The 22146-nt window shown below is 39.2% G+C and overlaps 1 protein-coding gene across 2 annotated transcripts in view; it reads right to left on the bottom strand.

The window, feature by feature from the left end:
- CCDC25 (coiled-coil domain containing 25) overlaps positions 1-22146 on the bottom strand; it is a 55551-nt gene extending 33405 nt beyond the window's left edge. Inside the window, exons 1-6 of one of the 2 annotated variants that reach the window (XM_058550452.1) lie at positions 22038-22110; positions 21440-21467; positions 17107-17154; positions 12387-12426; positions 7331-7382; positions 2135-2210 (exon numbers count right to left, since the gene is read on the bottom strand). In XM_058550452.1, the coding sequence (XP_058406435.1) occupies positions 2135-2210; positions 7331-7382; positions 12387-12426; positions 17107-17128 (190 nt within the window). In that variant the 5' untranslated portion in view covers positions 17129-17154; positions 21440-21467; positions 22038-22110. Of the gene's footprint in view, positions 1-2134; positions 2211-7330; positions 7383-12386; positions 12427-17106; positions 17155-21439; positions 21468-22037 lie in introns of both variants that reach the window. The other variant, XM_058550451.1, reaches the window with a different exon arrangement.

The raw sequence follows: 22146 nt of genomic DNA, 5'->3' as shown, positions 1-22146 counted from the left end.
TTCAGAGACGGCAGGGGTCACTCAAAGCTGGAGGAAGGGAAAGGCTCTATGGGAGAGGTTAACATAGCTTAGTGGTTAAGACAGAAGACTTTAAAGTCAGACTGTCTGACTTCAAATGCAGCCTCTACCACACTTCAAACCTCTGCAACCTTGAGCAAGTTCCTTAATTCTCTTCAAGCTCAGCTTCCTCATCTAAAAAATGAAAATAATATCCAACTCAGTAGGGCTGATAAGTGAAATAATTCGTAAAGATTTTCGCACAGTGTCAGGCATGTAATTAACATGCAATGTCAGCTATTACTACTATTACTACAACTACTATGTGGACCTTGAAACTTAGCTTGGATCTGGACATGTGATGAGTGAGGAGGACAAAACTGAGGGCAGAGGCAACAATATAAGCAAAGGCACAAGGCAGGAAAACAGCAAATATCTGCTTTGGCTGGAGTGTGAAATATGAGAAGGGAAAAGAAGTCTGTAGTCAGATCAGAGATGCATAAATGCCATCTTAAGAAGTTTGGACTCAACTGTATAGACAAGGTGGGGCATGTCACAGAAAGGTCTAAGCTCTTAGAAAGTTTTATCTTGCAAGAGATTATAAGATGAAGATAGAACAGGTTGACCAGATTCTATTACGACAAGCGAGTTTAACCACAACTCCCTTGATTTTGAGCACTGAAGGTGGTCAACCAGGGAGGAAAATACTTGAACTCCACAGTGACGCCAATGGAGCGTACTCAGCAAATCTCACAGCAAAGATAATCTTCTTCACTCCTCAGCATCCTCTGCTATCGACTCACGAGTGAGACTCTTAGCTCCATATTCTGCTAAGTGAGCTATCACTGTGGAAGGCTGAAAAGGAGAGAAGACTAATTCGGTGTCATGACTCTTCCCTCCTCTTTCCTGTTTCCCCTAGAACTAGTAAACTACAAAGAGATTAAGAAGAAAGAGGCGGGGCCAAGAATAGAGTCCAAAGCTCTTTTAATAAAGTCACATCTGCTAGCCAGGGGCATGGGAAGTGGACAAGAATGTATGAAAGAGGTTGCAACACACAAATAAAGAGCATAATGATTGTTTTAATTTTTATTATTTTTATTTCAATAACTGAAGATCTTAAGAGGAAATCTTAAAAACTCTGTTCTACTCATAAAAATGGAACTTCCTAAAACTAACTGCAATTTAATGATTTATGGAGTTGAAAATCAGTGGCTTTACAAGACACTTTCTTTGGCTAGGTATCTGACTCATTAAAGCTGCCAGAGTTAGATTCAGGAAATGCAGTCTAAGTGATGGGGAAGGGGGTACACTGGCTAGCTCCTGTCCTGTAATCACCAATCTCTGGTATCTGCTTTCGGCTATGTGTCTGCCCCATGCTTTTTTTTTTTTTTTTTAATAAATTTTTTTTTTTTGAATTTTATTTATTTATTTTTTCCCCCCAAAGCCCCAGTAGATAGTTGTATGTTATAGCTGCACATCCTTCTAGTTGCTGTATGTGGCACGCGGCCTCAGTATGGCCGAAGAAGCAGTGCGTCGGTGCGCGCTCGGGATCCGAACCCAGGCCAACAGCAGCAGAGCGCGCACACTTAACCGCTAAGCCACGGGGCCGGCCCTACCCCGTGCTTATCGTCTACCCAAACCACGTTTCTTTCCAACCTTCTGGATCATCTCTCAACTTCATATCGAACCAGAGAAGGAAAGAAAGAAAAAGTAGGAAAGAGTGGTTTGGAGACTTGAGTTCTAAAATCTAATGACAAGGGAAATAAAGACATTGAACAACACTTAAAATAAGGCCATGAGACACATCTCTTGCTTAGCTATTAACAATTTCCAAAAAAGTCTTTCTACAAATAACCTTAAGGGTAGGCAGGTCTAGACAACCTTCTATTCAAGGTAAGGAAAACAGGGTAAAAAGAGTTGATATACGGCCATGAACATTAGAAGGGTAGGGAGACTAGTTTTTAGTTCTTTTATAGGTAGCAGAACTGCCATCTTAAAGAACAAAACAGGGAAAGGCATATTACATGTTATCCCTTTGACTCAAGCCAAAGGCAATTAACATGTTCTTTAAAATGTAATCCATTTCAGACACAGAGAAATTGGTGCTAATTCTGAGAACACCTCTAGGAAAACTGACCTTGAATGCTATTGGCCTTCACAAGATGGGCACAGTCCATCAGTACTTCCTTTGGAATGCCTTCTATCTTCTCCCCCTGAAACAAAAAAATAAACCAAATGGTCCACTACCTTGTTACTGACTGATACTGGAGCACAGATAAGGCTTTGCTGCCTTACTAAGCACAATTTTATTAAAAGCAAGGGCTCTTCAATTGTATTTCAAAACATTGAAAAATGAAGTCCATTATGGGAATGTTTATTTAAACTAAGAGGATGCAGTAACATGGAAAATACCGATACTTAATAAGTGAAAAAAAACCCAAAAACAACAGTATGAAGGAAAACCACCAAAATATTAACTGTAATTATGTCTGAGTAATTTTTCCCTCTTTCTTCTCATTCTTATTTTCAGAACCTTGTGGAGAAATGGTGCCTAATTTTGACAATCAGAACTCTTCTTAGCTGAGGTCCCCATGACCTTCCTCTCAAAGAGACATCTTATAGCTTTGGGTCTCAAACATCTGGTAGGTCATCTGTCCTTAGCTTTAATCAGGAAGCAAGCTCTTGGTGTGTTAGATATAATTATCCACCATAAGGAAGAAATAATATTGATTTATTTTCTCTACAGATACTGTATCAAAGTCAAAGCTGAATAAGCAAAGCCATTCCAAAAGAATAAAAATACCTCAGAGGCAAAGGCGAGTGGAAATCATCTCAGCACTGGCTCTTTCTACGCATGGGATTACAGAAGCACCTCTGTCTGGGAATGAAATGTTCTGCCTACCTAAATATTTGAGATAAACTAAGTTTATTCTATAAGGTTTCTGAATTTTTTCCTTATTTTAAATGTTTTAAATGGGAATCTCTCAAATATATAAATTTTAACCAAAAAATAAGTGATTTAAGTTGTCACTACTTAACAACTCATCCCGTGCAATTCCCTGACCACTTAAATAGAGGATTCTGAATTTAACATCTTGATAACACAATGTTATCATTATGAGTATCAGCCATTACACTAGGCTATAATATAGTGATAGAGATGCCTTCGGAGGCTTCTAAAATACACTGAAGCTGATTGACCCTATACTAAATAAATCAAAACAAGTAAGCAAAAAACAAAAAAACAGCTATCACTTTTTGAGTACCCACCATGTGCCAGGTAGTACGTAAATAGTCATAACGAAATGGAAAGTATTATCCTCACTCTGCCAATGAAGAAAATGAAGCTTAGTGAGGTTAAGTAACCGGACCAAGGGCACCCCAATCTAGTAAATGATAGAACTGAGAGACAAACCCAGGACTAAATCTGTGCTCTAACAGCTGGCCCCAGAGTATGGCACTTATGGAGATCTTGTAGAAACGTAGTTTCCTGGTCCTTGATATCAGGCTATGTCCCAATATCCCTTCTTACCTGTGGCTGTCACTATTCCTGAAGTAATCTCCTTTTTCTATTTTGCTACTTCTAATATAATATGAACAGACCGCCCCCCGCCCCAAATCATTCAGTTTAGCATTATGCATGGTCAGAGTAAATAACTCTGAGTGGAGAGTCTAAGGTACTCTCATAAAGGTCAGATTTTGATTGTGGGCTTTGTGCCATCTATGTTAATGAGATAAGAAAACTCTAGATAAGTGAGATTTTTCTATGGGTTTTCAAAAATCAAAGAAGCATAGGAAAGAACACTGCTGAAAATCTATGATCTCCAAGGTTTGGGCTGAATTCAACCAAATTCAACAAAAAAGAATGAACACATATAGTGCTTAGCACATGCCAGGCATTATTCTAAGTGCTTCAGTTACGCTAGCTCAGTTAATCCCCACAATGACCCAAGAAGACAGGTACTCTTAGGTCCCTTTACAGATGAGGGACTGGGTACAGTTAAGTTACTCGCTCAAAGTCACACAGCTAGCAAGCAGCAGTCTGGCTCCAGAGTCTGGGTTCTGAACCACTTAGTCTTACTGCATCTCTAACACTTACTTGGTACCTACTAAGTACAGAGGGCTATGCTGTTTACTGCAGGAGATCGATCAGGTAAAAGTTACTTAAGGAGCACATATTTTTATTGAGCACATTATGTGCTTCAAAAAGAAAATGAAATTAAACCTCTATTCAAACAAGTAGTAACTGGTGGTAATGTGAACTTGGGACTACCACCACTATTTCCATTTCTGACAGAGAAGAATCCAAAGGAAAAAGTTTAATCTGAACCAAAAGGAAACTTGGTAACACCACACTCTATTTTCTCTAAACTTAAAATAGTTCCAAAATGGCAAGAAGTTGCCTAGGAGAAATCAGAAGTTTGTTCCAGCACAGAGTTCACCATCTTCTTCTCCTTTACAATATAGTTTTCAAAAGCATAAATAGTATAAGTAAAGATGGAGCATGATGTTTAACCTTGCTAGTAAATCAAGAAGTGAATATTATAACGATAATGAAGTAGCATCTTGTATTTACTGACATGTCAAAAGGTTGCTTTTTTTTTTAAGTTATAAAATCCCAGTAAGTGTTTGGAAAACCTATATATAGCAGATAGCATTTTAAACTAGCACAATACTTTCAGAGGGTAATCTGGCATAAAAGGAGTTACCAAACTGTTTATATCTTCTGACTCAGTAATCCCATTTCTGAGAATTACTCTAAAAAAATAATTCAAAAGAAATATCCTAGTTCATAAAAAGATATTTCTTGTTGGGGATTCATAATGCCTAAAACTATAAACAACCTAAATTCTGATAAGAGAGCTTTCATATTAATTGTGGCATATTATCAACTCAAAGCAGCCAGCCAAAATAATAAATATGAAAATAATAGTTACATAAAAAAATTTATAAATTGTCACTTTAGAAAGTAATACAGGGGCCGACATGGTGGTGTTGTGGTTAAGTTCACATGCTCCACTTCGGTGGCTCCAGGTTTGCAGGTTCAGATCCCGGGCACAGATCTATGCACCTGCTCATCAAGCCATGCTGTGGCGGCGCCCCACATACAAAAATAGAGGAAGATGGGCACAGATGTTAGCTCAGTGACAATCTTCCTCAAGCAAAAAGAGAAAGACTGGCAACAGATGTTAGCTCAGGGCCAATCTTCCTCACCAAAAAAAAAAGTAATACAATCAACCAGGGTATGACAGGATGGAATGTAGACTGAGACAAAAGAATCTAACTGTATTATAAGTATATGACATAACATCACCAAAAAGCATGGGGGGGATAAAGCAGCTTACAAGTAACTTTGGAAAATAGTGTTTTGACTGGAAACTATATGGCAAAAAGACATAAATACTGTACTTTAGTTGATAAAGTTGTTTCTTATGGGGATACAGGTTAACAAATCTGAAACCACTTACAAATATACTGGAGTCAAATAAATAAGCAAATGGATGGTGAATGGTGGGAGCCAGGCCTCTCACTGTCTGAGAAGAAAGTTATAGATAAGCAAGGAGGAAAGGCTAAAATGACCCCTGTAGTAATGGATTAGTCAGAGACATCAGTATGAGTTTGTATTTAGCTAATGTAGATACAGATGGGGAGACACAGAAACAATCATTCATGTGAGTGCATACACGGGTTAGTATACATACATATATTTCCTAGCTTTGCCAGGTAAGAGGGCCTAGAAGCAATGACCACACACAGAGTCCAGATCGTGGTTTCTAAATACCATTCCCCAACAAAAGAAACCAGGGTTCCTTGGAGAAATGGCTGATTGCAGGGCCCGGGCAGGGAAAATACAAGATGAACCTAGAGCATCTTGTAGTACTAGAAAGGAAGTACTCAAAAAACAAAAGGACAGAGCATGTCAAAGGAACACAGGAGACATGTTGACAAGAGCTCCAGCCAAAGCTAGAATAATTTCAGCAACAAAATAACATAGTACAAAATCAATACATGAATCTATACCGATGCAAATAAATAACTGAATAAATAAATGTAGAAGAGACGAATCTTCCTCACAGAAGAATTCCAAACAATATATGCAGATATTCCCCACTCCAGGAAGTGGAGCTTAATTCCATCCCCTCTCTCTGAGTATGGGCTGGACTTAGTGGCTTCCTTCCAAATTAACAGAGGATGGAATGGAGGAGAAAGCAACCCTACAGTGGAGAAACCTGGCAGACATTACTCTGGCCCAGAGATCAAGGTTACCATCATCAGTGATAAATCCTGTTAATACATGTACCCCTGATGTGATGTGATGAGAACGGCACTTCACCTTTGTGCTACTCTTCCCCCAAAACCCATAACTCCAGTCTCGTCATGAGAAAAACAGATAAACCCAAGTTGAGTGACATTCTATAAAATATGTGACCAGTACTTCTCAAATTGTCAAGGTCATGAAAAACAAGAGAAAGAGTGAGAAACCGCCACAGACCAGACACTAGGCAGACACGATAAGTAAATGCAATGTGGGACCCTGGACTGGATCTGGAACAGAAAGAGGACATTAATGGAAAAGCTGGTGAACTCCAAACAGAGTCTGGAGTTTAGTCAACAGTAATGGACCAGTGTTGGTTTCTTAGTCCTGACAAATCTACCAGGGTAACATAAGATGTTAACAATAAGAGGAACTGGGTGTGAGGTATATGAGAACTCTGTACTCTCTTTGCAACTTTTCTGTAAATCTAAAATCACTCCAAAATAAAACATTAAAAATAAAAGCAATACACATAACAAGTATATATACTCTATGACTTAACTATACAAAATATAACATATGGATGTAAAGACAGATTGGAAAAACAGTGGTTTATGTTATGAGGGAACATTAAATTTTTTTCCTTTACTACTATATTGCTGTTTTAACCTTCCCAAAGCCCCTGATAACTGGGAACATCTGCCCTTGGCGAAGGAGGAGAATCACATGAGTCTGAGAAAAAGGAACCACAACATGATCTCCACTGGAGAAGACAGAATCCAGTAGTATCAACTGAAAGGAAGGGGAGAGAAAGCAGAGGTGACATACAACACACCTGAACTGGCAGGACAAGGCAGTGTTTCTAGCTGGGAAATATGCACTGCATCCCCTTCCAAATCTCGATTTCCCTAAGTGATTTTCTGGGTCAGGAGGGAGACATCTCTTCATCTGCGAATTTTTAGACTTCTGTACATATTTATCACCTTAAGCAATTTAATTGCAAAAAGAGGACAGAGTACAAGAAATGATGTTCATGACTAAAGAAAAAGTCACAAATCCATGTTTAAATCTAGTTACCTTATGTAATCGAAGGTATACATGAGCCGAAGAGAGTTTGTCCACATGAAACCTACAAAGAAGGAAAACCACTTTTAGCAAGAGGTACAAGACAACCATTTCCTCAGGCCACTTGCATTTAAAGCATTCCAATCCAAAAAGTATTAACTCAGTGCCTACCACATGCTAAGCACCATGGGGAGTATAAAACACATTCACCACCTCCAAAGGGCTCACTATTAACTGGGAGAGGCAAGATAAACACGGCAAGTTCTGCAGCTGTGTGAGACTAAGTGCCAAGAGGAGTACTAAAGACATTAAATGTTAAATGCCCTGGGAAGGGTGATTTCCCAAGTGAAACAAAGCTATCAGTGACCAAAGGCTTCATTGACAAACTGAGATTTGGTGGGTCCCTGACTGAAGCACAGGACTTAGAGAAAACACAGAGAAAGGAATTTCAGGTGAGAAGAGAAGGGAATGAAAGAAGTCATCAAGACTCTAGTATTGCAAGCTTGGGAGACTTGCAGGACCACTGACAGAAATATCTCACAGTTGGAGAGGACACCAGTTTGGAGAAAAAGATGAGGGGCTTGATTTGAGACATCCTGAGTTTCAAGTGATGGCAAAACAACCCAAAGAGAATGTCAAGCACAGAGTTGGAAGACTCAGGTGAGGACTGAAGACAGTAAACCCCAACCACATCATAAAATGCGTCAAGCCAATAATTCATCCAGCCTTGCATCTGACAATGGCACTAATACATGTCTCCTGGGAGAGAATGGTGATTGCCCTTTATGACACTGACCTAAAAACATTCAGAATACCCTCCCACTTCAATGCCCTAAATTTACCTATCATCCACCAATTTAATCTCTTTAAACTTACTTCCTTTTTCGCCTAGTCCAAACATCTTGGGATATTGAGTTTTTCATATTTACAATTCAGTTGAATATGAAATTGACTTTCTCTCTTTCCAACAGCCAGAGATGCCCTCAGAATCCTAGCATCAAACAACGGTAACCCATGATTGTCACTTTGTGATTCTGTTAACTTTAGTCATCTTTTCCTTAGTTCTTACCTTTCCAGACTGAAGAGTGTTCAGTAAAACCCTAAGGAGGCACCATTACATCCCATTATATATTTCTCTAGACATTTTCTTAGCATTAATGTATTTTTTAGAAGTGAAAATGTTCACACATTCACATCCAGTACAAGATGTAGACAGTGTGATTCTATATAAAGGTTAAGATTATGCTGTTTCTAATGCCCTCTTTAAAGAGGTTAAGCATCTTGCTAGTCACTTTGGATAAAGAAAAAATATTTTTGGCAGTCTATGATGACTCTAGGTTTTATTCTTAAGCATAATTGATAGCCAGAAATGGACACAACATGTTAGTCTGATTTACTTTTCTCCAACTGATTCATTACTCATTTGCATTCTCATGCAAGAGATTCCTACCATTATCTTCAGCTTGTCATTTTCCACTCAGAAAATATGTTTTTTTTGCAAATCTAGAAATTATATATCTTATTACCCTCTTTTAGGAAAATACCCCACTAGTAAGCAAGCTCAACTGAGAGGTAACTCGTCCCATTCCAACTTGTGTCAAGCCAGTTTTCTACTTACAACTCTTTCTTACACAAACCCATAGTAGCTCGATTGTATTCTGGTTTTTCTTAAAGGTCTACGATGTAGAATTTTGTCAAAAGAAATACACAAATAATTAAATATATATCCAACGGATTCATACATAAAGTAGTCAAAGTACTGAAACACACATGGGAATATCATTGCTGATAAGCACCAAATTCAGGCTCGCCAGGTAGGAGGTAAACCTCTACAAAGGGCAGAGGGAATGCACGCAAGTATGGGGCTTTGGTTGAAATGTAAAACAAACAAACAAACAAACAAGCCAGCTCTGTAAACTATCTTGAACAAGTTTCCTTAGAAAACCTTTCCAGGGCCGGCCCCGTGGCTTAGCGGTTAAGTGCTCGCGCTCCGCTGCTGGCAGCCTGGGTTCGGATCCCAGGTGCATACCGACGCACCGCTTCTCTGACCATACTGAGGCCGCATCCCACATACAGCAACTAGAAGGATGTGCAGCTATGACATACAACTATCTACTGGGGCTTTGGGGGAAAAAAATAAATAAATAAAATTATTAAAAAAAAAAAAAGAAAAGAAAACCTTTCCAAACCTCCCAAAGCGCTTCCTCAAAGTTTAAACTATGCCCACTAGTTCCCTACTTCCCTCTCGTCCTTGTTACCTTCCTCTCCCTGCTTAATCGCCATTACCCTTTACTGAATGCAGAGACCAGAGACTTCAATAAACAAGCATTGATGACCTGACGATGCAGAAATGCAGGGCCCCAGATGCTGGGTCATTTAACTCCTCAAAGTCGGGTCTGTGGAATACTACTCACTAGGGAGTTTGGAGGCAGTAAATGCACACTATTTCTATTTTCCTTTGTTTAAAGACGAATTTAGTTCCAGTCTCATTTAATCTTGGAAAAATTCTTTGCTTAAAGGAACCTCAGGAGGTTTCCCGGTATAAACTCAGATGCTGACATTCAGAGGTAAAGTTCCAAAGTCTGTGTCAGAGTGAACCAGGCTGAAAATCTGCCCTGGTATGTACATCAACTGACTCATTCTTAGCACAGTGAGCAATACTTCCAGGATTGACAGTTGATGAACCAGAACAGGTCTTGAAATTTAGGGCTATTCCAGTTCACATTAGACCTCGAATAGCTTCTGAAAGTAAAAGTCGATCACTTCTGACAGCAGTCGTGAATCTCAAGACTATTAAAGAGTGTCAAAATGGGTGTCTAGGTACCTGTAGACACCAATTTGGTAAGTAGCATTCCATGAGATAGTCAACCTTAATGAAATGAAAAACCCAAGTCACAACACATGGGGTATAGGTTGTAAATTGGAAATTTCTCTTCCACTTACTCTTTTAAAATGTCAGGTAAAAGGCTGTAGTAAACTGACTTTCACGGTGCATCTGAATACATGACCTTTGCTATGCAGGTATTTATGCCTCACAACTGACATGTGAAAAACTTACAGCAGGCAACTATATACCAGCGCAGTCCTTCTTATCTCCCTTGACAGCATCTGGGGATCTTTGGGCTTTAAGGACAACCAAAGTAATCCAGCTGGGAGTTACAGGTGCTCAAAATAGAGATAACCAGAATGCACTTATTATGAAGAAATGTCCAGTGGAGATCATTTCTAGACAGGCAGCGAGCTAGTCAATTAGGAAGTCAACAAATATTCACTGAACATCCACTCTGTGCCAGGTCCTACGCTGGGTACTGGGGATATACTAGTAAACAAAACAAGGGGATCACTGTCCTCAGCGGGCTCACAGTCTAGAGTCCTGGGAAGGTAGGCAGCACCCAATCAAGAAGCCCTCAGCAGTGCAAGTTGCCCATCTGAGGTAAGGGGGTACCAAGCAGTGTCTACCTTGATGACTATTTGAGTTCAGAAGACAGGCCACTGTGCTGGGACAGGGGACAGATAAAAAAGACTTTAAAATTCCTCAGGTTTCTACTGCCTCTTGGTTCCCGGAGTGTGGACTTCAGAGACAGCAGCCAGACAGGAAAGCATCTGCACTGGGGTCATGAATTAGCCCCTTCATAATGGGGTGGGCTGGAGCGAAAGAGGAAGCGCCCTTCAGCAGGTGCCTGCAGATAGGCCTGGGGGTTCTGAGAATGGCCACATCCAGGGGTAGCTTAAGTCTCTGTGTATATTTTTCTTACTAAATGTCCAATGCTGTATACCCTACTGAAAATGAATCAACTCTTCTGAAAAGTGGCAGCCTCAACTCTGTCACTATAGGGAATTAAGTGAAGTGTCTGGGGCCACACTTGGGAGAAACGAGGTCCAGAGAGAGCCACAGCCTCAGCCTGAGGGAAGAAAGAAGTGTCCTGCAGCCCAAAGAGTAGCGGCCTAGGGGAAGAGAGAAGCGGTGATGTAGAAGTAGAGCCAGCTGGGGGCCAGCAACAACCAGAGCAGATCCGTTCAGTTTCTCTTAGCCTTAGTTTCCTCATCTGAAAAATGGGCATAATACCAGTAACTATTTCACAGGGTGCTGTGAAATTAAATGTATTAATGGAGGTAACCACTTAACAGAATTTGGTATATAGTTAAATGCTCAATAAATGTTCATTATTACTATCATTAAAGCAACAGGATCCGTGTGCTTATCTTCAGGGACAGCATTTGGGAGGGGGTGTGAGGAGTTGTGGAGACTACATCCTGTTCTATAGGTGGAATTAGGCTCCAGGAGAGAGACAGCAAGGGTCAGAGGGAGTGGTGGAAGCTGAAGAAAGACAATGAGAGCAAACTGAGTTTGAGAGTGTTACAGGAAAGAAAACCAAAGCACCAGGAATCCACATGCTCCTAAAAGGTCCTGGGTCTGAGTGGTAGAAAAGTCCACATGGCATTCTAAGGCAGTTAGAAAAAGAAAAGAATTCAACTAAAAGAAGGGGGGGGGGGTTTGTTCATTTGTTTGGTTGCTTTTGGACTGGGTTTAGTGAGAAGCAAAATAAATTATCTTAGAAGAAAGCTAAGAAAATATATATTATTATTTTTTAAATTTCTATAAATTATTTTAGAAAGGGGAGCAGGGGCTGGATCAAGACAGGGCTAACTCATGAGGGAGCTGAGAAGACAAAGGGAACACAGTCTGTGTTCTCTTTAAAGCTGGATCTGGTCAGATGCTCTACTGCATCTACATGGAAGCTTATGTCCATTTTCTTCACCGCTTCTGTGAAGCCCTCATCCACCCACTCAAGAGGAGTGGTCTGAACGTGTGAGAGTGGTGGTCACAGTAACTTACTGTGAGGGGACACACCAGAGGTAAAAGAAAGCCTACGTTCCGGAGGCCTTTGCGGTCAGTCCCAGTTTCCATGGTAATTATAAAGGAAGGGAGCTGGCTGCCAGCTCCTTACCACTGAAGGTTCATAAAACAAAGCATGAGTGCTAGTTTTAATCATAGGAGTCAGGAGGTTGGCCAAGTCTAAGAAAGTAAATGATGACCCATAGAAAAATGAACCAAATTGTTACTTACCAAATATCTTCAGGCCAGCCATACTTTATTAGATCTTCATCTACAGTGAGATACAAGAGAACAAAGAAAAGGTGAAAAAACTGTCAAATGAAGGTAGGCCAGAGTTTATAGTAAGTTGGGAAGGGGAGAAATACTAGTCCTTTCCACAACTTGTTTTCTCCCTTAAAGAAGAGTAAGTCAGAGGCTTTGATGCTTGAAAATACAGAAAAAAACCTGTAAGAATAGTTTTTACAATAGGACAATTATAATCGTTATAATTTTCATAATAATACTTATAATTTAGAGTTCAAAGATATTTCTATTTGAAGATAAAACACTGACAAATCAGAGCAGCTGAGAAGTTAGATGATATCTTAGAAAACTGGTTTCACTGTAGTAATACTTAAAGGTTAAAATGGTTTTGCTAAAACTTTAAAACTAATTGACTGCATTTTACTTCTTTAAAAAAACCTCTCAATTATACAATTGTAGAAAATTAGGAAAAATAACACAGGACGTATAATAAAGAAAATAAAAATCACTTAAAATTCTGTCACATATGAAAACAAAAATAAAATAGAAGAAATAGCTAAAAGTTAAAAGTAATTGTCTCTGGGAGGTTTCATACTATACACATTCATATAACTAAATGATGTACACATTCACATGACTAAAAAAATTTACAAAAAATACCCTTACTATTTGCTGTGCCCTTTATTTTCTGTTTTATTTCATTTTCAAAAAGCTAGTCTCAACCTGATAAATTAATTTTTTGACCCACTAATGAATTTAAACTAAAGTTTAAAAGAAAAGCACTGGTTTAGGGGATAGCTTTTTTGACTGGATGAGTGAGGAAGGAGACAAAAGTGAAGTTTAGCTTTCTTGACCGAGAGAGTAGTAAGTTAACAGCACTGGCCCTCACGGTGTGGAACACTGAGGGTAGGGAGAAAAGAACTGCAATGCTGTAGTCAGCTGTGAAGTCAGGCCAATCTGGATTAAAATCCCAGCTCTTTAGCAAGCTAGCTGTAGTTACTTAACCTCTTTTTATTATGAGCATTCTGTTACTATTTGAATTTTTAAACTATGTATTTGTTAGATAAAAAATAAAACTTTTAAAAGTTCTTTGGAAACAATGACTATTTAATTCTATCATATGACTAAACTTTTCTATTGTTAACATTTAGGTTATTTCTAATTACAAATGCTTCAATAAATACTTTTTAAATAAATACGTCTATATTTCTAATTATTTCCTCCAAGTGTATATCTAAGAGGTGGAGTATTAGTTGAAAATGTATACACAATTTTAATGCTAACAATATATATCGCTACAGAAAGGTTATATCAATATATATTTCTAATAGCTGTATTAATAATTAGTAACTAATTGTGTTTAATACAGAAGCATTATTTAAAGTATAAGATATCAAGTTAAAAACCGTAAGGTAAACAAAATGATGCAAATACGATGATTTAAATACTCAAGAAAGTATAATCTATCTAACTTGAATGGGGTATTTATTTTCCAGAAAAGCAAAGGGATAATAAACTTGGATGAGGGTACTCTTAGCAACTGCAGAACTATGAGTTTTCTGAAGGGCTTTCTACTAGCTTAAGTGGGAAGCTGAGCAAATAGCCAAAAGCTAATAAGAAAAAGTAAAGGGAAATAGAAAAACCTCTTTTCCTCAGTCTGGCAATGTTTGGCTCCCTGGTGACACCTGCTGGCTAATAAAAAGAACACACCTGAAAGCTTTTTGGTGAAAAGTAAATCATTCAATTTAAAATTCATTTATGTCCCATCCAGTCCTTAGTCTGAAGTCATCAAGGCTATTAGAAATAAGTGTGATGTGCAAGGAGCACTAGAGAACAGGGTGCTTTAAAACTGTAATACCTTTCTTACAAGGCAGACTAGGCAAGTTGACGCCTCCAATGACTCCAAGAGCTCCAGGGGAAAAAGTGTTCTATACATAGACTTTTTCTACATACATTTTAATGACAGCAAAACACCTCTCCAGCGGGCTCTAGATAGAATATAAATTGACATCTGTAGACATAAATTCTATATCTACATTTAGATCTGCAGATATAAATTCCTACAATGGACATTTAAAGGATTTCTCAATCTAGCCCATCCTAACCCACTCCTCCACAAAACCTTCTCGGCTCTCCTTAATTACATTTGCTCTCTCTGCCCCCTCTACTTCTACAGCATTAACTATTAATTCATTTCGCCCATACTTTTTTTTATAGACTTTATTTTTTAGAGCAGTTTTACGTTCAAGCAAAACTGCCCCATACTTGTTTTTGTGTGGGCAACTGCCTGAACACTGTGCAAGCACAGACTAAATCTTCCTCTTTGGACACTCACAGAGGCTGGCATATGGTCCCACACAGATAGGCCCCAGCAAATAGTAAACTAAAATAGAAGGAAGAAAAGACATGTGAGAATGTCACTGGCACAGGTGCCTTAGGTCAGCTCCACTGCTAATCCATCAGGGTGCACCAGAATCAGCACAGCCCTTCACTGTAAGAAACATACAGAGTCCCCTCCCCAGAGCTGCACAGTGCAAAACCTGCACAACCATACGTAGCAGCTCTGCTTTAGGTGCTTCTCAGAAACCTAAGCCTCGGGTTCGCACCTTTGATGTGGTAGAAAAAAAAGTAGATTTGGTCAGGTTTGGATCCATATCTACTGTAAACAACCATGACTCTTGTAACTGCCTTACTGTTCAACCTAACATAGGGAGATAGCATCCCCTCTCAGCTACATTCATCAGGAGAATGCTATGAGAAAAACACAAATCACCTATGACAATTTATGGGTTACTAGGAGAAATTTAAGACTCAAGTATTAACATACTGCAGACTGCTTCTCCATTAAGTCACACCCAGAGCCAATGTCATAAAGTCATTATAAGAAAAAACTGTTTAAAAATGAGAGTTATTCTGTTGTTTTTGTTTTTCTCTCTTGGCTAGGATGTGATAGTCTTGCTTATACTGATTCTGCTTTATGGCAACTCATGTTACAGCAAGGTTCTAAACTGTTCATATGGATCTGATTTATAACTACATATATTTATGTAACTATTATATATATCACATTATATGTGTATAGTTATCTATAACTTATCACTGCTCTTTGACATCTTTTAATTTTTGGCCTTATTTCACTAATGTCAAATGTCTCATATTGAAGAATTTTACACTTGCCTCTTTTAAAGGCATACAAAGGATCAAGTCTAAACTGTTGTCAGTTTCAAACTGCACCTAGAACAGACACTCATGGTTTCAGAAAAGAAACAAAGAAACAAACACAAAAGCAACATGTGGGGGTTAAAGAAAGGTAACTATTGTGAATTGCCAGCTCTCAGACTACCACAGGCAGTCATCCAGCCTGGAGGGTTCCCAGGGGAGGGAGGAGGCGGCTCTGCAGAGCTGAAGAGGCTCCAGTGAGAGTGACTACTATTTACTGAGAGCCCACTATGGGCCAGGCCCTTCACCCAGGCTCTTTCATCTTACCTTCACAACCCTGCAAGGTAGATATCGTCCCATGATCCTCTTCTTACATCTAAGAAATCTGAGCTTCAAAGAGGTTAAGTAACTACAGCTAGCTTGCTAAAGAGCTGGGATTTTAATCCAGATTGGCCTGACTTCACAGCTGACTACAGCATTGCAGTTCTTTTCTCCCTACCCTCAGTGTTCCACACCGTGAGGGCCAGTGCTGTTAACTTACTACTCTCTCGGTCAAGAAAGCTAAACTTCACTTTTGTCTCCTTCCTCACTCATCCAGTCAAAAAAGCTATCCCCTAAACCAGTGCTTTTCTTTTAAACTTTAGTTTAAATTCATTAGTGGGTCAAAAAATTAATTTATCAGGTTGAGACTAGCTTTTTGAAAATGAAATAAAACAGAAAATGAAGGGCACAGCAAATAGTAAGGGTATTTTTTGTAAATTTTTTTAGTCATGTGAATGTGTACATCATTTAGTTATATGAATGTGTATAGTATGAAACAACGTATTTCATTCTGAGGATAGCGGTCAACAACAAAACCTGTTAACATTTCATGACTCAAAAAGAGCCTTCTTCAGGGGGCCATCCCGTTGGTGTAGTGGTTTGAGTCCATGCGCTCCACTTCAGCATCCTGGGGTTCACGGGTTCAGATTCTGTGTGCGGATCTACACCACTCATCAAGCCATGCTGTGGCGGCATCCCACATACAAAAGAGAGGAAAACCTGGCACAGATATTAGCTTAGGGCTAATCTTCCTGAAGCAAAAAGAGGAAGATTGGCAACAAATGTTAGCTCAAGGCCACTCTTCCTCACCAAAAAAAAAAAAAAAAAAAGAGCCATCTTCAGCCTCAAAATAGCCAACAGATATGTTTCTGCTAATCTTAAATGTGGTAAAAATGTACAGAAAATGATCTTTTCAAAGTCCAAGTCACAGATTATTTTTATTTGATCTAAACTAGCACAGGTTAACCTCTGATTCATATCACCCTAGATCAAATGACACCACAAAACTCTTTGTAAAGTAAGTGTCTAATCAGCACCAGGTGGTCCAATTAGTTCAAATATTATTTGGTATAACTAAATTCTAGGAAAGCTAATCCTTTGGAGTTCCTTATAATGGGTTAGTTAGTAGTAGTTAGTTAAAAATTCATATCCAACAAACCATGGGGGGAAAAGTCGATTAACACTTACCTGCCGGAAATTTCAAAATCAAATGCTTTTGAAAACTTACTTTCATATTTATCCTTGCCCATGTAAATAGTGTAAGCAGATGAGTTAACTAAGACAAAATAAAAACAAAAGACAGTTAGATAACTTCATCACTAACACAACCGTTTAACGGGAAAAATAAGTGACAGATGCTTGGGGTGAGGGGGTGGCAAGGCCTGGAAGCCAAATCCAGCCCCTCACCTGTTTTTGGACAGCCCCGGTGCTAGAATGATTTTTACATTTTTAAAGGGTTGGAAAAAAGGAAAACAAAGAAGAGTAAGCTATAGAGACAGTACGTGGCTCACAAAGTCTAAAATATTGACTATCTGGCCCAAACAGAAAAAGTTTGCTGACCCTTATAAATGGCTACTTTCCTACTTTCTCAGGGATATAGTTCAATGCAATTCCAATTCAGTCCTATACTTCTGCCTTCTTCTAAGAGTTAAACAAACAACCTTCACCTCCACCGTTTAAACATAGGTTCCTGTACTTGTCAAGCATTTTTCATAATTTTATTTAGCCAATACTAGTTATATTCCAGGTGTGCTGCAAATTATAATGGGCTCTCTATCCCAATCAGGGGAAACATAACTCTGAAACTTCTTCTAAATCAGTGACTCTGATCCTGATTACACACTAGAATCACTTATGCGCCAGCTCTACCTCAGACTAACCAAATTCAAATCTCTGGAGGGTAGGCATTTGTGTTTTTTAAAACCTCTCCAAGTGATTCCAATGTGAAGTCAGCATTCGGAACCACTATCCTAAATCAAAAGGAATATTCTGGGTATGGCTTACCTTAGGAATGACATTTGCTTTACTGAGGTAGTGTTTTAAAATGTGGGCATCCTCCATCTGGAGTCAAACAAAAAGTCAAGTTTCTTATTGAAATTATAACTGGGTACTGGGTTTCCAAGCCAGTCTACCAAAACTTGTTTGACCCCATTTGGATCTAAACTCCTGAATTAACAGTCTACCAAGCCTGACAGATAGGTGCAAGGTTGGGCTGGGCAGTCTGCAGGCTGTCACTCCAGATCACAGAACTACCACATATGAGTGGAGCTCTGAAGGCCAGCAAGCAGCACTCTTTCATACACAAATTCTTAAATTCAGGATTCCCTATACTTTCAGTAATGAGGACCTCCTTAAATTATCAATCGTAGTTACCTCTCTTCGCGGAGTTGTTGACAGAAATAACTTGACAGGATAGGATGTTTGTACTGACTAGTTGACAGAAATACCTGTCTATAATTGAGCATTTTATTAGCTTGATAAGGCCTTAACATAGCATGTAACAAATGCCAGAAGTGCAGAAATTAAAAAGTGTTTCAGATTCTCTCTACACAACCTGGCACTATTACATGTATATACCCTTTTGATCATATAATGTCACCACTACGAGTATATCCTACTAATTTAATACTCCATCAAGCAATGATGTTCTTTTTACAACCTAAACACTCATTAGTTAAGACTGGTTAAATACATTATAGAACATCCAAAACAAAATACCATGTACCCATTAAAAAGGGTAGGTGAAGAAATTAAACAGCACAACAGTATTTCATATTGTATATTATATATAGTAAGATTTAATTTGTAAAAAATAAATGAATATATAATTGTGTATACATATACAAATGTTTACACATATTTTTAATATACACACCCATTTTTTTTATATGTATGGAAGGATATACACCTAACTGTTAATAGTAGTTACTTTGGGTAGCTGGCTTACAAAACATATAGATGGCTTTTGTAATCAGAACAAAAGTAATCTGAAAAATTATTCAAATAAAGTTGTCTCTGTGTAGGCCAAGCTATCTAAGTTACAGCCAGGAGAATGAGAGGAGTGTTTGGTCTACCTATAAATGAGGTGGTTAAGAACATAACTGCTAGAAACAAACTGAAGGGCAGTCTACAAAGTAATCCTTCAACTAACAGTGTCATGAAAGACAAACACTGATCAACTGCTCCAGATTAGAGGCTAAATAGTAAGGACAACTGAATGCAACAATGATTTGCAATTTTCCTTTGTTATAAATACATTTTTGAGGGCACTGATGAAAACAATAAAACCTGCTGATTAGATAAGAGTATTGTTGCAATGTTAATTTCCTAATTTTGATAATGAAGAATGTCTTTTGATAAGAGAATATCCTTGATTTTAGGAAAAAAATACTAAAGTATTTAGTGGTAAATTGCAACTTACTACCAGATGGTTCAGGAAAAAATCCCTGTGTGTGTGTGGAGAGAGAAAGAGAAAGAAAAGGGGAAAGAGATAGGGCAAATGTGGCAAAATGTTAGAATTTGGGGAATCTGAGAGGATATAAAGCATATCTTTTACTATTCTTGCACCTTTTCTGAAAGACTGAAAATGCCAAAATTAAAAATTAAAAATTAAACGGAACATGATTGCTGAGCAAGAAGTCTGAATTAAGCTCCTGCCCATGTTAAAGAAATAAAGGAAAAGAAAACTGAATTATTCTAGTACTTCTGTTTTTCTCACCCAAATAATATGGCAGATTAGTATGGGAAGTAGTTATCTTGAAGACAGCTTGATTCAGGTGTAGCAACCAACCCAATTTTAGAGGTGCTATGATAATTTCATAATTTACAGAACAATCTATCTTGAGATTGATGCTACCAAAAGCTACTAAAATTACAAATGGACTTAATGAGCCAAGTGTAGGTATTTTGTGACTGCATAAACCAGATGGTTTTAAATTTGACACTGGAAATATAGTGAGGCCAATGTTTCATTATTCCATTATTAGACAGCACGAAAAAAAGAAAACTGAACAGATTTTAGTCAGATACTAATCTTAACACAAAAGGAAAGACAAACTTTCTACAGGGATCTTCTTCCCATTTTTTAAAAAAAGTTTTTATGTAGTAAATCATTAGCTGGCTGAAAAACTTGGCTATCTATAGGAAGTCATTTCCTGAAGATTCTATGCTCAAATTGTTTTTTGTGGCGCAAAATGTAAAGTTTTACTACTATTTCACCAGAAAAGCTATAATTTTTCCATCAGCTTTGCAATTTTAAAAGATTTGCTGCACAAGTGCAGTTTTACTAGACTTAGAGGCCAAATATTTTTCCAACAGGAAGCAGTTCTGATGTTATAATAGAAGACAATGGAAAAAACAGGATCCACAAATCTGCTGAAGCCTTCTGTTCTATTAAGGGCACCTGTGTATGCATGACTAGCATTCAAAGAATTAAGAATAGCTTTAAGGAGAATAAAGCAGCTAGCATAAAATACATTTAGTACCTTTACACTCTGTCTGTATTTTTTATTTTATTGTTGGGCTTGTATGGATATCTATGTTGCTGGAGACTCTCATGAATGGAGAAGCTACAAAGAGATGCTCGAGTTATGACGGGGAGCAGAACAAGGATGAAAATGCTGTTAGGGGCCTATAACAATTTTTCAGGCTAGTTTGAATTTTGTTTCTAGTAATTTGAATAATACTGAATAACCGCTCCCTGACGCGGAGCGGTTAAGTGCATGCGCTCCGCTGCTGGCGGCCCAGGTTCAGATCCCGGGCGCACACCTACGCACTGCTTGTCAGGCCATGCTGTGGTGGCGTCCCACGTAAAGTGGAGGAAGATCCCCATGGATGTTAGCTCAGGGCCCGTCTTCCTCAGCAAAAAGAGGAGGATTGGCATGGATGTTAGCTAAGGGCTGATCTTCCTCACAAAAAAAAAAAAAAGAAAGAAAAACCAAATCTACAGAAGCAGAGAATTAGCTTATGGCTCACTGTGGAAGTCAAAACTGCTGAGAAAAATAATGAGATGTGACAGTGTAGAAGAATAGAAAGAACTGGGCCTGTGAGTTACAACTTCCCTGGGCCTCAATTTTCTCATCTCTAAAGAGAAAGTACTAACCTATTCAAACCCACACAAAGCAGAGCTAGTTTCACTTAAATCTCACCTTTAACAAGCAAGCAGAGAGAATAGTAATAGAATAGAGTATGCCATGAGTAAGTAAAAAAATATCATTCATTTATTCAATAAACATTTATTGACTAACTATTATGAGCCAGCCACTACGCTAGGGAAACAAGACAAAGGAGATCCTGTTCCTGCCCTCAAAGGGCTTACACTCTAACTTAGGCAGACAGCCTTTAGCACCATATGATAAGCGCAATGCGAAAAGTAAAGAGGGGATTTTAAAGGGGTCTGGAAGAGGTATATCTAAGCAATCTCTGGGCGGGAGCTGGGTCGAGAAAGGTATTTGGAGAAGAGAGGTCAGAGCCGTCTTACCAGAGCAGAAGTTAACTGGGGGGTTGATTCTAAGAAAAAGGAACCACATAAGCAGAGAAACGAAGTTGAGACATAGCATTACCTGGGAACTAAAAGCCCCCTTTCCTTTCCTGCCAAAGACAAATCAAAAACATTATCACACGTCACTTTTCAAGATCTGAACATCAACTCTGCTCAGGGAGTGGCTGGATCGCCATTCCAGGGTCTTTTTATCGCTTTCTGTTGCATCCCAGGCCCTCCAACCCTTTCCTAGAAGGGTAAGGCGCACTTCCTATGAGGCAGAGTAGTTGGCAAGCGTCTCCTTTCTTTCTCAAAGTGGATAATTACCCGGGCGCAGCCAGACTAAAGCCCGGGGGAGGGGGGAATGGGGGAACGGAGGTGTGAAGAAGCCCACTGACTCGGCCCAATCCCAGGTAGTGACGAGAGGTCTTTCCAATCGAGGGAAGAGAACAACTCCCGGACGCAAAGACCACAGGGGGGAATGGTCCCTCCACGCCCCCCAGGCCCTGACGAGGGGGCACTCGGGGACGGCGGAGGGGGACCGAGAGGACGCGGGAAGAGGCACCCCCTGCCGACGAGGCGCCTTACGACGAGGTCCAGGCTCAGCGGCGGCCTGGAGGTCCCGGCTTCGGGGCCCCGGCTGTTGAGCGGGGACCCGGGAGGTCGGGGCGCCCACTCACCACTGCTGCTGGTGAAGTAGAACACCATGATCCCGGCGGCGGCGCAACGAATCCACCGCGCAGCAACAGCACCCAACTCGGGAAGCCTAAGATACCATAAGCGCCGAGG

This window comes from Diceros bicornis, chromosome 11 (genome assembly GCF_020826845.1).
Source record: "Diceros bicornis minor isolate mBicDic1 chromosome 11, mDicBic1.mat.cur, whole genome shotgun sequence".
NCBI classification, from domain to species: Eukaryota; Metazoa; Chordata; class Mammalia; order Perissodactyla; family Rhinocerotidae; genus Diceros; species Diceros bicornis.
The sequence above is the reverse complement of the archived record's forward strand: the minus strand, read 5'-3'. Positions and strand labels throughout refer to the sequence as shown.